This window comes from Apiospora hydei (genome assembly GCF_038363865.1).
Source record: "Apiospora hydei strain CBS 114990 chromosome Unknown utg000004l_segment0_segment0, whole genome shotgun sequence".
Classification (NCBI taxonomy): domain Eukaryota; kingdom Fungi; phylum Ascomycota; class Sordariomycetes; order Amphisphaeriales; family Apiosporaceae; genus Apiospora; species Apiospora hydei.
This window is the reverse complement of record NW_027117363.1, coordinates 4,034,058-4,047,447: the sequence shown is the minus strand read 5'-3', so window position 1 is coordinate 4,047,447 and position 13,390 is coordinate 4,034,058. Positions and strand designations below refer to the sequence as shown.

The window sequence follows — 13,390 nt, the reverse complement described above, 5'->3', positions numbered from 1 at the left end:
TACATCCCTCTTAGCCTACCGAGATCAGCCCGTGCCCGTCCAATACGGACTGCACATTAATCAATCTAGGATCTGCTCAAGTAACCAACTAGAAAGTGACAAGTGACGAGACGAAGAAGGGCTTCTCTTATCGCACGTGTGCCAGCTTATCGCCGACGCTGTGGATAAAATCAGAACCTCAGAACCTCAGAACCCCCCACCTCGCCCGACCTGGAGGCTGCTTTTAGGCCACTTCTCTCCAGCTGCTGAGTCCAGTAGGCCTCCCCCCTAAAAACAACCTTGGCACCGAGACAAGTTCACCTGTCGGGTACTAGTCGGTACCTACCTACAGCCCCCTGGATTGGTCGATGAAGAGGCTGGACCACGACCACGCATCCTCTGAAATTGTTAGCCTTGTGGCAAAAGGTGTGTGCTGTTTTTTGATTATCGGAAAAGAAAGCGACGACTCCAGATTCCGGAGATATCTCCTTCGCAACCTACCACCCCCTGGTCGAGCGCTTCACTGTTACCTCGAGCCAGAGAGGAAGCCGTGTCCGTGTCGGACCGCATTTCGCTGTTTATTAACATTTTTGCATGCGTGCATCAAGCCAACCGAGATTGCATGACGCCGTAAGAGAAAGAAACCTTTTCTCTTCAAGATACATCACGCCCACGCCCACGCCTACGCCGCTTCGCCCATCCCCAAGATCACATCACCATGTCCGGAAGCAAGGAGCGAGACAGCAACCAAAACGACGGCTCCTCGAGCGGCTCCGCGCCTGGGGCGGCATCGTCGACTCAGGCCGAAATGGCACAGGTGAGTGAGGGAGGGGAGTCTGGAACATATGAACTGCATACTTGCGCGCTCTATATCCCCGCATTTTCACCCAGCGAGCGGCTGACACGGCCCCATAACCGTTCTAGGCCTTCAAAGACCTCGCCAGGTACGTCTCCAAGGTCTCGCGCCTCCCTCTAGTCTGGCATGGGAAACATCCCTCTTTCGCCCTGTTCAATCCCGACTTTCCCATGGCACAAACACCATTGGCAAGAATGCGCCTCCCGAACACCCATGCGGTCTCCTGCATCCATGCAATCTAACCCATCCATGCCCGCCTCGTGTGCTGTGTGGCGTGGTGTACTTAGGTACCAGGCCGTCAGAGTCCCAAGTGGCCCGCTGGCTTGAACCATCACAGCTTTGCTGTCCTCCACTCGTGCCACTCTCCCTGGTACCGGTCGGTCTAGATCGCCAGCGATGCGTATTTTCCTGGGCACCTTCTTCTCCATGGCCTGGATGGGAAATCCTTGTCTCACTCGGCCAGAATGCCGTCCAATGCTTGATGGCATTCTGCAGGCCCCGTCTTGTCGAATAGCTCCCGAGAAGAAAGTTCAAACACTCCGCAAGTGCGGCCAGCGTACCGCATCAGGCGGTGGTGTTGCCGCGGGTCATCATGGCATTCTCGAATTCCCCATTCCCCTCGTCGGAATCTGGCACACCACCATGTCCTCGCAACCATGCAATTCATAAACGCCATTTGGGGGTAGCTGGCTAATTTCGAATGGGCACAGGGGTGAGCAGCAGGCCGCCGCGATGGAGGCAAACCTTACGAAGCTTGAGACCAAGCTTGATGAACTATTAGCCCAGTACGAGACAGCCACCGCAGCTGAGTCACCTGACTTGGACAAGGCCGGCAGTAAGGGCAGCGAGGGCAAAGAAGAGAAGAAAAAGGACGCCTAAAGATCAAGGACTGTGGACATGGTACGGTGTAGTTCGGGGTTTCTGTAGGTATGCCTCAGAGCCCAACCAAATGAAAGGATTGCATGCTTACCCGTTTCCTCTATTCAGCTTTACCATCATTCCGGTATCAGAAGAAGCAAGTTGCTTGAAGGTAGAAATGGGTTAAGCCACACCTCTATGTAGGGCTTGTATTCCCCATTTGATGAGTGACATGTTGAACATCATCATTGCAACGAAGGACTTGGTGGCCGTCTGATTGACCCACGACGCCCTGGATGATTGAAGCTATGCTTTTGATGCTTTTCGTGGCCATCTGCTGGTCTTTGTTAGCCCAGGTCATCCATCTCCTAGTTACCAACCATCTTATCGAGTATTGCAGGGCCGCCTCTTGACGTTACATCTAGCAGCAGCCTTGGGCCATACTGTATCAACAGATATGGTCTTTATCCACTTGGTTCAGTCGGTCAAACTTGGTTCGATGCGTCTTCTTTAGCGTTCCCATTCACTGTGTTACTGCGACAGGGGACGGGACCAAGCGGCTTCGACACATCTCATCGCCGAATACCTCAAATAGGCCCGAGCCATGGTCCCGGGGCTGCAAAGCGAGCATGGCAAATTGATCAACCCAACGTCGGGCCCGAGGTTGGGCTCATTCCTTGCTCCGAGCTATCTATGGGGACGGGGACCAATATCCCATACCACCGCTGCCCCTCTTGGGCCATCCGCGCAGCCTGACAGCCTGGCAGTCGTGGAGGCCGTACCCGGGTCGGAGCGCAACGGTGTTGGACAATGTTTTGTTACCTTGCTCCGTGTGGTATGCCGCAGTACGCTCTACGGCCGCGGCGGAAGACGACAGGGTAACCTGGGCAGTAGAATATATCGACATGCTTCTTAGCCAGCCCCGTCGTGCGGCCCTGATCATTAATCTTTCGGCGGAAATGGGGAACTCACGGCCGGCTTGGACCGAAGAAGGCTTGCGGTGTCAAGTGAGGCGGACTAGTCACTTATGTATCGGGCTTTATTGTGGATTACAGACACGTGCCCGACAAGACATGGGGGTGTGCATACAGAGCTTCGTTGGCAGAGATGTAATATGGTACTGATATTTGTATTGAATGGGTGTATTGTCGGACCTTTGGCCACACTAGAAAGGGGCATACCCCTTTATCCTATGGTCCTCGACCAGACGCCACAGCACCCCTCGTGTTGCTGATTTGCTGCGAACATCAGGATATATGTTGGTTGTCACAGTCAGCAGCTATGTAGGTGGCTTCGTAGAAGAACAAGCTCATGTTTGATCGTACAGGCGGATCACGAGCGCCACTCATCATTCAATATATATGATATGAATAAACTCCATCCCCCCATATAAGGGTCATCGTCCGACAGGCCTGGCTTGAAGAGCTGATTTAGTCTCGAAACCCCTCCCATGTATTGGTAGCCGCTGGTGACTACGTCCTCACAAAGTACTCCAAACAACATGCAGCTAGAACTGCGCAAAGCAACATGCGATCCTACGCCTTTCCAGTTCAAGTCCTGGGCAAATGCAGCAACGGACTCCACCGTCCTGCCAATATCATAAGGATAGTCGACAGATCGAGGCCGCAAAAGTGAGATACCCGTCCCGAGTGAATAAACGCCAAAGAGAGTCTCAAACAAGTAATTGTGTTTGATCCTGTTCGCACCCATCCAGGTTGTACTTGATCTCGACAACCCCTATCATATACTAATGCATGGCCTCAAAAGGGCAACCGTGCTTCATAAAACCTTTCCATCCAAGAGTCCTGAAACGAGAGTAATAAAAAACATAAAAACAGGAATATTTCGTAACGCAGACCGTGATAGAAAAATTGACGCAATGCAGGAGATATGACGGACAGAGGGTATCAAGCTGACTGATGCTGAATACATGCGAGAAAGACAGATTGCTAACTCGGACAGCGACGTAGTATAGCACTACGTTTTCTTGTCCAAAACAAGCGGGCTTTGGAGACAGAAACATCAGTTGCTATGCGCCCGTAGGAGATGCTAAACAACCGCAATGCAACGTTAGTTGGTTGCTAAACAGGTTTCAGAAAGACTCGCATTACGTGCCCTTGCTAGTGGATCATCCTGATCTGCTGTCACCAGGGTTGGACTGGTGATGCTGCCCAGCGGCTCTGTCGAGGTAATAGCCCGAGGTTCCAAACTGGGCCGGGGCACGTTTGCTCCGTTTTGGAGGTGCTGGTTGCCCTGTTCTGTTGAACGTGCTAACTCACGTTCGCGGTTCTTCTCCAGCAGTGCCCCGCCGAGGGTAGCACACTTTAGGATCGTCTGAATAAGGTGGTTCTGCTGCAGTGGCTTGGAGAGGTACTCGTCCATCTGTGCTTGTATACACTTTTCGCGGTCACCCATCATGGCGTGCGCCGTCAAGGCGATAATGGGTGTCCGTTGGGCGCCGAGACTCCGTTCGTATTCTCGGATCTTGCCCGTCGCTTCAAAGCCGCCCTGGAAGTGTACACGTCAGCAACGAGGGGATCCAGGGGTTGCACGGAGGGAAAGGGGGGTCATACCATTATGGGCATCTGGACGTCCATCAGAATCACGTCGAACTTCTTCTCTTTCACCTTCTCCACGGCCTCGAGGCCGTTTCCGACTACCGTCACCACATGGTGATATTTCTCCAAGATTTTGACGGCTAACCTCTGGTTCACACGGTTGTCTTCAGCAAGGAGAATCTCGAAAGACCTCGTGTTATCTGCAAGAGATGGCGTAGCACGATTCTCCAGTGCCGGAACCATACCGTTCCCGAGATCGATAGGCTTGCAGGGTGTTGTCATGTATGACGTGATACCCAGATCCAAGCACGATTTCAGACTGACGTGCACAACAGGGGCCAGCAGGACGATAGGGAGATATTTGAAATCATCGATAGCTCGTAGGCGTCGGGCTGTTTCGATAGAGTCGACAATGATGACGTCGTATGGCGGCTCATCAGATCCAAGGTCTCGGCTAGGGCCTTCTTGGGTAACAACCACAGGGACCAGGCCAAGACTCTGAAGGATGGACACAATTTCCTTGCCGAAACGCGTCCGTCCCCTATCGACAAAGAGTACTTGGTGTTCCTTATACGGCTTCAATTGTTTTTCAATCATGGACAAGTCGCCGTTGGCGAGCTTGACGACGCACGTGAAATAGAACGAACTGCCCTTTCCGAACTCGCTCTGAACCCAGACGTCACCACCCATCAGGCTGACTAGCCTCTTGGAAATTGAAAGCCCCAGACCAGTACCGCCAAATTTCCGCGTCATCGAGCCGTCTGCTTGCTGGAATGTATCGAAGATCAAATCCAGCTTATCCTGCGGGATTCCTATTCCCGTATCGGAGACGACAAACTCGAGCGCGTACTCGTTGGGGTGCTTGACCGTAGCGTTTTCGGCCTTGCTGATGGTAAGACTGACCTCGCCGTGTTCGGTGAACTTGATGGCGTTGCCTACAAGGTTGAGGATGATCTGGCGTAGACGGAAAGAGTCTCCCACCACGTAGTCGGGCACGGAGTGGTCCACGCGGTAGGTGAGATCCAAGAATTTCTCGTTGGCCTTGACGGCAAGCGTCTTGAGAGCATTGAACACAGTTCCTCGCAGGGTATACGGGATCTCCTCAATTACCATGCGCCTGGCCTCAATCTTGGACAAGTCCAGAATGTCATCAATGATGGTCAACAGACTGTTAGCCAAGTTGTTCACAATGTTCAGCATTTCTCTCTGATATTGCGTCAGGTCCGTGTCCAATGTCAACTGCGTCATGCCGATGATGCCGTTCATGGGTGTTCGAATCTCGTGCGACATGTTGGCCAGGAATTCAGACTTGGTCTTATTCGCCTGTTCAGCAGCTTCTCTCGCTTGCGTGTTTCGCTGGATACTGTCGCGGAGATTGTACACCATCTGGTTGATCTTTCGCTTCAGCTCATCCATCTCACCCGAGGCTTCGACGTCGACTAGTTTGGTGAAATTTCCATCGGTAGCAGCATTAGTGATATCGCCGAAAGCTCTCACTTGGGTAGTCAAGTTGGTGGCCATGGTATTCACGTCGGTCGTGATTTCCTTCCACCTTCCCTTTAGGCCGCCGACGTCTGCTTGACCGCCCATCTTGCCATCGACACCCACGTCCTTGGCGACTCGCTGGACTTCGTTGCAGAAAATAGAAAGTCTGTCAACCATGTTGTTTATGGTCTCTTTCAACACCGCAACTTCGCCCTTTGCTGGAACGCGGATCTTTTTGGCTCATATCGCCGTCGGCGATGGCTTGTGTAACCATTGAAATACCCCGAACCTGAGTTGTAAGGTTCGAGGCCATTGTATTGACATTTTCGGTGAGGTCTTTCCACTTTCCTTCCACGTCGTCGACACGCGCCTGACCACCGAGTGTGCCGTCTGTGCCTACCTCCCTGGCCACTTTGCTGACTTCGAAAGCAAATGTACTCAAACGGTCCACCATGGAGTTGATAGTGTTTTTCAGATCCAAAATCTCGCCCCTGACTTCGACGCCAATCTTCTTAGTAAGGTCGCCTTTAGCCACGGCTGTGGTAACCTTGGAGATCTCTCGCACTTGGGTGGTCAAGTTCATGGCCATGCCGTTGACGTTGTCGGTCAGGTCACGCCAGGTGCCTTGCACGTCATTAACGATAGCCTGGCCTCCCAGCCGTCCCTCTGTACCGACCTCTCGGGCAATTTTGGTGACCTCGGATGCAAACTGCTGGAGCTGGCCAACCATAGAGTTGATGGTCGACTTCAGCTCGAAGATTTCACCCCTACACTCGGCTTGGACCTTCTGCGTCAGGTCACCTCTCGCGACTGCTGTTGTGACTTTGGCTATATCTCGGACTTGGGTGGTGAGGTTGTCGGCCATAGCATTGACGTTGACAGTCAGCTCGTTCCACATGCCTTGTACTCCCATTACATCCGCTTGTCCACCAAGCATGCCCTCGGTTCCGACATCACGCGCCACGCGACTGACCTCCGAAGCAAAAGTGCGCAGTTGATCGACCATGGTGTTGATAGTTTGTTGAAGTTGGAGAATTTCGCCCTTGGCCGGTCTTTCGATTTTCTTGGTCAAATCACCATGCGCGACCGCTGTCGTTACAGAAGCGATCTCGCGTACTTGGTCAGTGAGATTTTGAGCCATCACGTTCACTAGTAGACATTATTAGCACGACATGAACGACAACGAAATGAAGCAATGTGACTACTCACCGTTGTCAGTCAGCTCTTTCCAGGTACCATCGACACCTTCAATCATGGCTTGGCCACCCAGCATGCCGTCTGTGCCGACCTCACGGGCAACCCGAGAGACTTCGCTGGAAAAGACTTGAAGTTGGTCCATCATGGTGTTTATCGTCCTCTTAAAAGTTGTGATCTCAGGGTCCATTTCCACCGAGTTCATCCGTACTCGTTTGCTCAAATCACCATGAGCTACAGCGGTGGTAATCTCGCCAATCTCCCGCAAAGCCTTCTGGAAAGCCTCGTTGGCCTTTTTGGTGTTTCCACAGCTCGCGTTCGAGGGTGGCGACACGCTCTTCTTCTAGGAGACGAAGCGCCTTCTCTTGTAGGGCCTTCTGTTCGATCAGCTGGGCATTGACGTTGGTCAACTCCTGGCGCTGGTTGTCGAGGAGTTTGGACTGGTCGTCGATATGTTCACGTAATCCCTCCAGAGCTTCGTCAGTCAGCGACACATAGGCCTTTGGGGGCCGATCTTCAGTGCCAACATGGCGAATACTTGGGATCGGTGATAACTTAGATCGCATGAGAGACTTGCCGGTAATGGACCTGGGCGAGGATGTCTCTTCACTGAAAAGAGGCTCGACCGTTGTTTCATTGGGTGTAGCCGGGAAAACGGGCGCGTTAGACATGCTGGCCTTGGCCTCCAGGTGCTGGACCCTGGCAGCCAGCGCCGACAGCTCCCTCTCGAGAGCATCCTTGGCCGGGCTGGCTGGCCCCGGCAGTCTTGTCGACGAAGAGGGGGTTACGGTAATGGGCTCTTTGGGGTCACCGGCGGCTATCGTCTTGACTATGGCAGCAGCCGCTGCCAAAGCCGAATCGTCGGCCATGATTCTCATGACACGGATACTCGGCGGTGGGCGAGATGATTCGATTTGGATTAGGTTTTGGGCAGTAGGTAAGGAGCGAATAATCAGGCCTAGCAAAGGCACAAATAATGTCGTGAATCACCAATTCATTGGCAACTGGATCTTGCGAGGTGTAAAGAAAAGCTCCCTTTCGTAAAGAAAACCAGGAGAGAATGATTTTTTTGTTTTGTTTGGCGTGTCCTTATTCCGTGAGGTCGAATTTCATGCCCGGTCCCAGCGATGCGGTCGTTAAGCGGTCGGCGAACGGCTAGCACCAGCGGGTAGCCAACGTGGATGGTGACTGGATAACGACAATGGGACTTCCCGTGAGGAGGTGTGTCGGGAGGGTCGTGGGACAGAAACGCAGCCGCTCTTTGTTTTGCCCGATTCAGTCAAACATGTATTAAACGAGATGCGATGACAGCAAAAAATGGATGAGTCGCAGCTGAGGTTGACAAGCGGTTGTGTGATAGTTTTGATGGTTAAGGGATAGGATGGGAACTTGAAAGTGGAGGTGCTGAGATTCGGGTCAGGATCCCAGATAACTCGAGTTAGGAGCTTGTGTGCCGCAACTGTGATGGTAGTGCGTGCGTGCGTGCGTGCGTGTCTCCCAGTCTCTCTCGCTTTCTCTCTCTCTCTCTGTGTGTGTGTGTGTGTGCGTGTGTGCGCAGAGAGGTAGGTGTGTGTGTGTGTGTGTGTGTTTGTGTGGTCTGGTGGTTGTGCGTGTGTGGAGGGAGGAGAGCAAAGGAGTGAGAGAGCGAGAGTACAGTGTACTTCTGATATTGCCGTCAAATGCAAAAAGGTGGGTGGTTCACTGCAGTTATTTGGTGGCTGCACCCAAGGCCAAGCGAAGATAAGGCCTAAGAAAACAGGGGCAGGACGAGAAAGCGGAACAGCAGACAAAGGCAGGCAGGCTAAACATGAAAATATGTACTGTCGGCCGCCAGCCCAGTACAAGAGAGGAGGGCGAGGAAAAGGGCATGGACATTGTAATGGCATGTCTTTCTGGTACCGCTTTTGCCATTGCCAAAGGGGGGTTTGTGCTCCCCCAAATATGGACCCCGAACTACCTAGCCGCTATCCCAGGATCTTCGAATCTGGGATGGCCGGCCCTCGTCGGCCTGCCTCATGGAGTGTGTGGTGGTACTGCCCAATGACCCTGACTCTGCTGGCTCCTGTGCTCCCTGGGCTGGGCTTCCTGGGTTCCCTGGGTTCCTGTGCCCGCCCTAGCATGGGCGATGCAGGCAGGCAGGCATACCCTACATAAACGGCGGGAAGTCAAATCCTCTGGGCTTGTCTTGTTCTGTCAGTTGGATTAAGTTAGATGGGTTGAACTACAGACTTTGTCACAACCTAAAACGTCTGATGGCAGACAGGTAGCAGCTGCGTACATGCATTGGATTGAGCTACCTTGGACATGAGTTATTACTCGGTAGGAGGTACCGTGAGCAGGCAAACCTGCCCAGTCTCCGCCGCCAATGCACTGTCTGTACGAATACTACTTGCTGCTGCTGCTACTGCTGCTACTACTGCTGCTGCCGGCTACCAACCAGAGCCTCCAATATTACATACATACAGGTGAACTTTGAAGCAAGTAGGTTGATTCCAAGATTTGTGTCGGTGCTATGCACGCTTGCCGCATGTATGGCATACCATGCCATGTCACGGCCAGCACGAGAACTGGTGAGAGAGTGGGTGTCACCTCGACCATGGCCCAGGCTGCCAGGCTAGGTCTAAGCTAGGTGCCTTGGAGGGTGGGCATTCCGATTTGTTGCTATGTAGGTACTGTACCTACCTACATGGTACGCACCCGAGTCACTACTAGCCATGCTCGAGCTAGTCTCGAGCGAGGTTTCTCTTTTTCTAATTGATTGATGCTGAAGTTGTCGCATCAATGGTCATGTCTTCTTGTCCTCCTGTCCTCCTGTCCTCCTGTCCTCCTGTCCTACTCACCATGGATGTACATAATATACTCCATATGCCCAATTCCCCGATTGCACACCTATTTACATATGTATAACAGCTTACCATCTTTCGCAATGTTGTCTACATAATAAGTATGTACTTAGGTAGATCAAATTGGCTTCACGGCATATCAGCTTCCCCCTATTCCCCAGACTAAACCCTTTTTTACCCAAAAGAAAAGACCATCTCAATCACCTGCTGGAGGCTTCGCTGCTGAGGTTGAGATCGGCGAGAGTCCGAAACGGCTCAGCCGCTAGGTTAGCACATCTTTCAATAATAACAATCCCATTACTATCCTATTTCCAAGTGTTCCACCGCCGGGAGCAGTGACTGTACATGGGTTGTGTGATGATGCCTTGCTGTTTCGAGGCAACGCATTTGCTTCTGCTTTACTTCTTCTTCTTCTTCTGCTACTGCTGCTGCTGCTATTGCTGCCTCTTTTCCCTCTTCTTTTTGTTTCTGGGGTTTCGTCCGCCCGCCACACATACGCACACGCACACATCATCATCAAGGAAGGCCACCAAGATTGCTGTTTGAACGCAAAACAGCTGACCAGTCAGTGAGCCGCTTCGGAATCTTATGGCCGTTCTGTGGGTCGGCGGTTCCAGTCACTGCACGACGAAAGTTGCTGGCTCGTGGCATCTTTGGCTGTTCAATGTTGTGTTCCACTCAGCGCATCTCGGCAAAGTCTAGTTCGCTGTCAGCGACCCCATTTTCGATAGAATACCCCATAATTCCCATTGGAGTCGAGTGCCAGAATGTGCCTGGTGCGTGCATACTAGGTAAGTATGGTGTGTGTGTGTCAATGTGTGTGTCAATGTGTGTGCCTGTGAGGCGAGCCATAGTGCTGCATTGTACATGAATATACTACTACTACCAGGCGTATGGGGGGTGGTCAGCTGCGTCTCTGTGCTCGTATGAAGACGTTGCACAAGCCATGTGTCTGGCTTGGTGTGATGATTTGGCCCCTCTGCAGTCGCCCGGCCGATACGACGTCGTCGAAAGCCGGGTGTCTTGACGATAAATTTCATTCACTGGGCCTATGCAAAAATCCGGCATCAACATAAAACGAGAAACAGCCTGAAAAGTTCTGCCCCCCATGCCAGCTTCTCTGGCCATGGTTGGATATCACATTGGCAAGCCACCTCCACATGCCAAGGTCCGCTTTCTTCTTTTGGGCAAGCCGGACCCATCCACACGTTCCCTGCAATGTATACTTCACTTCCATTCCGCCCTGCAGAGAGCAGTTTCTTCCGAGACAGCTGGAATGTGTGTGTGTGTGTACTGCGCTGGTGTAGTTTTCTTCCTTTTCTTTCCCTTTCTCGGAGGGAATCGATCTGTTCGTGCTTGATGTCCAATGGATGATGTCCTGTTCATAATGGCCTTTCTACATACATATATTACTTGCCCTTCGCAGGTCAAGAAATAATCGGTCACATACACACTTTTTACCACATCATTGCTCTGTCTGGGATCGGAATAGCCACCCATGTACATTCTTAGGTACCTACGTTTGGTACTTTTTTTTTTTTTTTAAACTGGCACTCTGCAGACGTACATAATTGGCCCCTGGTCTAGGTCCGCGGGCTATCCTCCCGACTCCTGTTGTGAACATGTAGTCCAAAACCTTGGGTAAAAAGCACTGTGCAAAGTCAATGGGAAGAAGCATGGGAATGGCCAATGGCGGGGTCTAAGACAATGGATGATACGAGTCTGTTGTCTGCTTTGATCAAATGGCCAGTGATGGTGACCGTCGCCGTTAAAGGCGTCGGAGGCGTAGTAGGCGTAGTAGGCGAAGGCACGAATTCGCTCCATGCCGCTTAACCGGTTCGTGGTGGCCAGTGGACACGGGAGCCCAAAGCGAAAATTCGGTCTTGCTGAAGCCACCACAACCTCGTTCCGGCCTCGAGCGTTGCTACGGGATCGCAGCAAGTCCTGGCTTTATAGTCGGGCAGTATAGCTAAGCACGTCGCTGCCCAAGAGACGAGCAGGAAGGCCGACGGGTGAATGCACATGCAGGGAGACAGCATATCAATTGGATTGGTCTCGAAGGGAAGTGGGAAGGGAAGGGGGGGCGCCCTCGTGTGGCAAAGGCCCCCTCCGCCCATCCATCGAGCCATCCAGCAATTTAGGCCGTTGATCGACAGGATTGCAAAGGTCATTCCCAAACACGGACTCCTTTTTTTTTTTTGTCTCTCCCAGCTGCCGATCTATCTGGCCCTGCAGCAGTTATCTGGCCAGCTGTTGGGCCATCGATTATATTACAACCTTCACACTTGTTTCATCTCAATAGACAGATCTCTTCCCCTAGCCCTTCAATCTCACCACAATCGTGACCCCAAGACCCTGAATCTGGGACCCCTCCACATGACGTCATCGTGCATACCTAAGCCAGGTGGTCCCGTCTCTGGCATCGTCCCAGCAATGATCCCAATATAACCCGACGCCTAATAGCAAGCAAGCACAAGAGCTCTCTGTCAACAGCGGCTCCTCGAGATGTTGCGATCCAATGGGCCATGCCATGCCATGCCACGCCACGCTATGCCACGCTGTTCCGTCGGTAAGGCCAGGGAGGCAAGGCTGAGGGAGTGCGAGGTGGGCAGTGGGTGCGGTGCAGAGCTGAGCTTTTCACTTGCTGCTGCTGCTTGCTGCCACTCGCTCGCTCGTATTGCCCGGCCTGTCTGCCTGCTGCCTACCTGACATACATACTTAAGTACTGACCTGTCGTATCCATGCGCCGGACGCTGCAAGCACAGGTCAGGGTCCATAAAAGCCGGAAAACTTCGCTGAACTCATTCTGGAAGGACCCTTATGAAACACGGCACAAAAATGGCCAAATGCGAACCTTCTGGGCGGTCCTTTTCCCTTCCCAAGCCTGAGCCAGTCCTTGGCCTAAGAGCTAGCGGTCAGCTATTATTGCCCGCCAACCCACGACAACTCCAAATGGACCTCGCACCTCGGTCCGTCTCTGGAGACGCGAGCGCCTTGTTCTTTCGATCGAATCAACCCTTGGTGTATTTGTATTATCATCCTTCGTAGCGGTGTTTTGGTTCATGTCAAGTACCGCCAGCCGCAGCCGTTTGCGGCGGTAACGGGCGCCCTCTCTCTAAATCAACCGGAATAAAGGGGCAAGGCAGGCCAAGAGGTCCGGAAGCCCGGCGTTCTGGCATCTCCGGATTAGTGACTGGCAACCTGAACCTCGCCCAATTTCCGATAACAAACAGTTCGCTGATCGAAACGGCCTCGTTCCTTTGCCCGGCAGAGCAGCCGCAGCACGCATCCACGAAGAGCGGTGATCCCTGATCCTTTGCACGATCTGAGCCAAGAGATTGTTATATCCTCTTTTCCCCTCCATGAAATCTGACGGATGTGGCCAAACTGTCGTCTCACCGGCCGCGCCGCTGGAGAAGCACGAGGCACATACTACATACATACTACGTACTACATAGTTCAAGGGATCGCAGACCGCCAAATTGTGGTCTGGTCTAGCAGCAAAAGGCAGCCCAAGGCCCCCGCTTCTTCTGTTAGCAAGGAGCCCGCAGCTGGAGCTGCCCGCCATGCCGCTCGGGGCGGGCTCAAAAGTGCATCACGTAGAAGTGGCTCGCTCC

The 13,390-nt window shown here is 52.7% G+C and overlaps 3 protein-coding genes across 3 annotated transcripts; 1 reads left to right on the top strand and 2 right to left on the bottom strand.

Moving 5' to 3' along the window:
• Positions 1 to 697: 697 nt before the first annotated feature.
• PG997_003809 (uncharacterized protein) lies at positions 698 to 1,714 on the top strand (the record flags this gene model as incomplete). Its single annotated transcript, XM_066808124.1, has 2 exons — positions 698 to 813; positions 1,546 to 1,714. The coding sequence occupies 2 exons, from the start codon at positions 698 to 700 to the stop codon at positions 1,712 to 1,714; spliced, it is 285 nt and encodes a 94-aa protein (XP_066671742.1).
• Positions 1,715 to 3,763: 2,049 nt separating this feature from the next.
• PG997_003808 (NIK-1 nonidentical kinase-1) lies at positions 3,764 to 7,078 on the bottom strand (the record flags this gene model as incomplete). The annotated part of the gene is made up of 4 exons (XM_066808123.1): positions 3,764 to 4,201; positions 4,267 to 5,967; positions 6,026 to 6,885; positions 6,946 to 7,078. 4 exons carry the CDS (start codon positions 7,076 to 7,078, stop codon positions 3,764 to 3,766), a joined length of 3,132 nt encoding a protein of 1,043 aa, XP_066671741.1.
• Positions 7,079 to 7,154: 76 nt separating this feature from the next.
• On the bottom strand, positions 7,155 to 7,799 carry PG997_003807 (uncharacterized protein; the record flags this gene model as incomplete). The annotated part of the gene is made up of 1 exon (XM_066808122.1): positions 7,155 to 7,799. One exon carries the CDS (start codon positions 7,797 to 7,799, stop codon positions 7,155 to 7,157), a length of 645 nt encoding a protein of 214 aa, XP_066671740.1.
• Between the last annotated feature and the right edge of the window lie 5,591 nt (positions 7,800 to 13,390).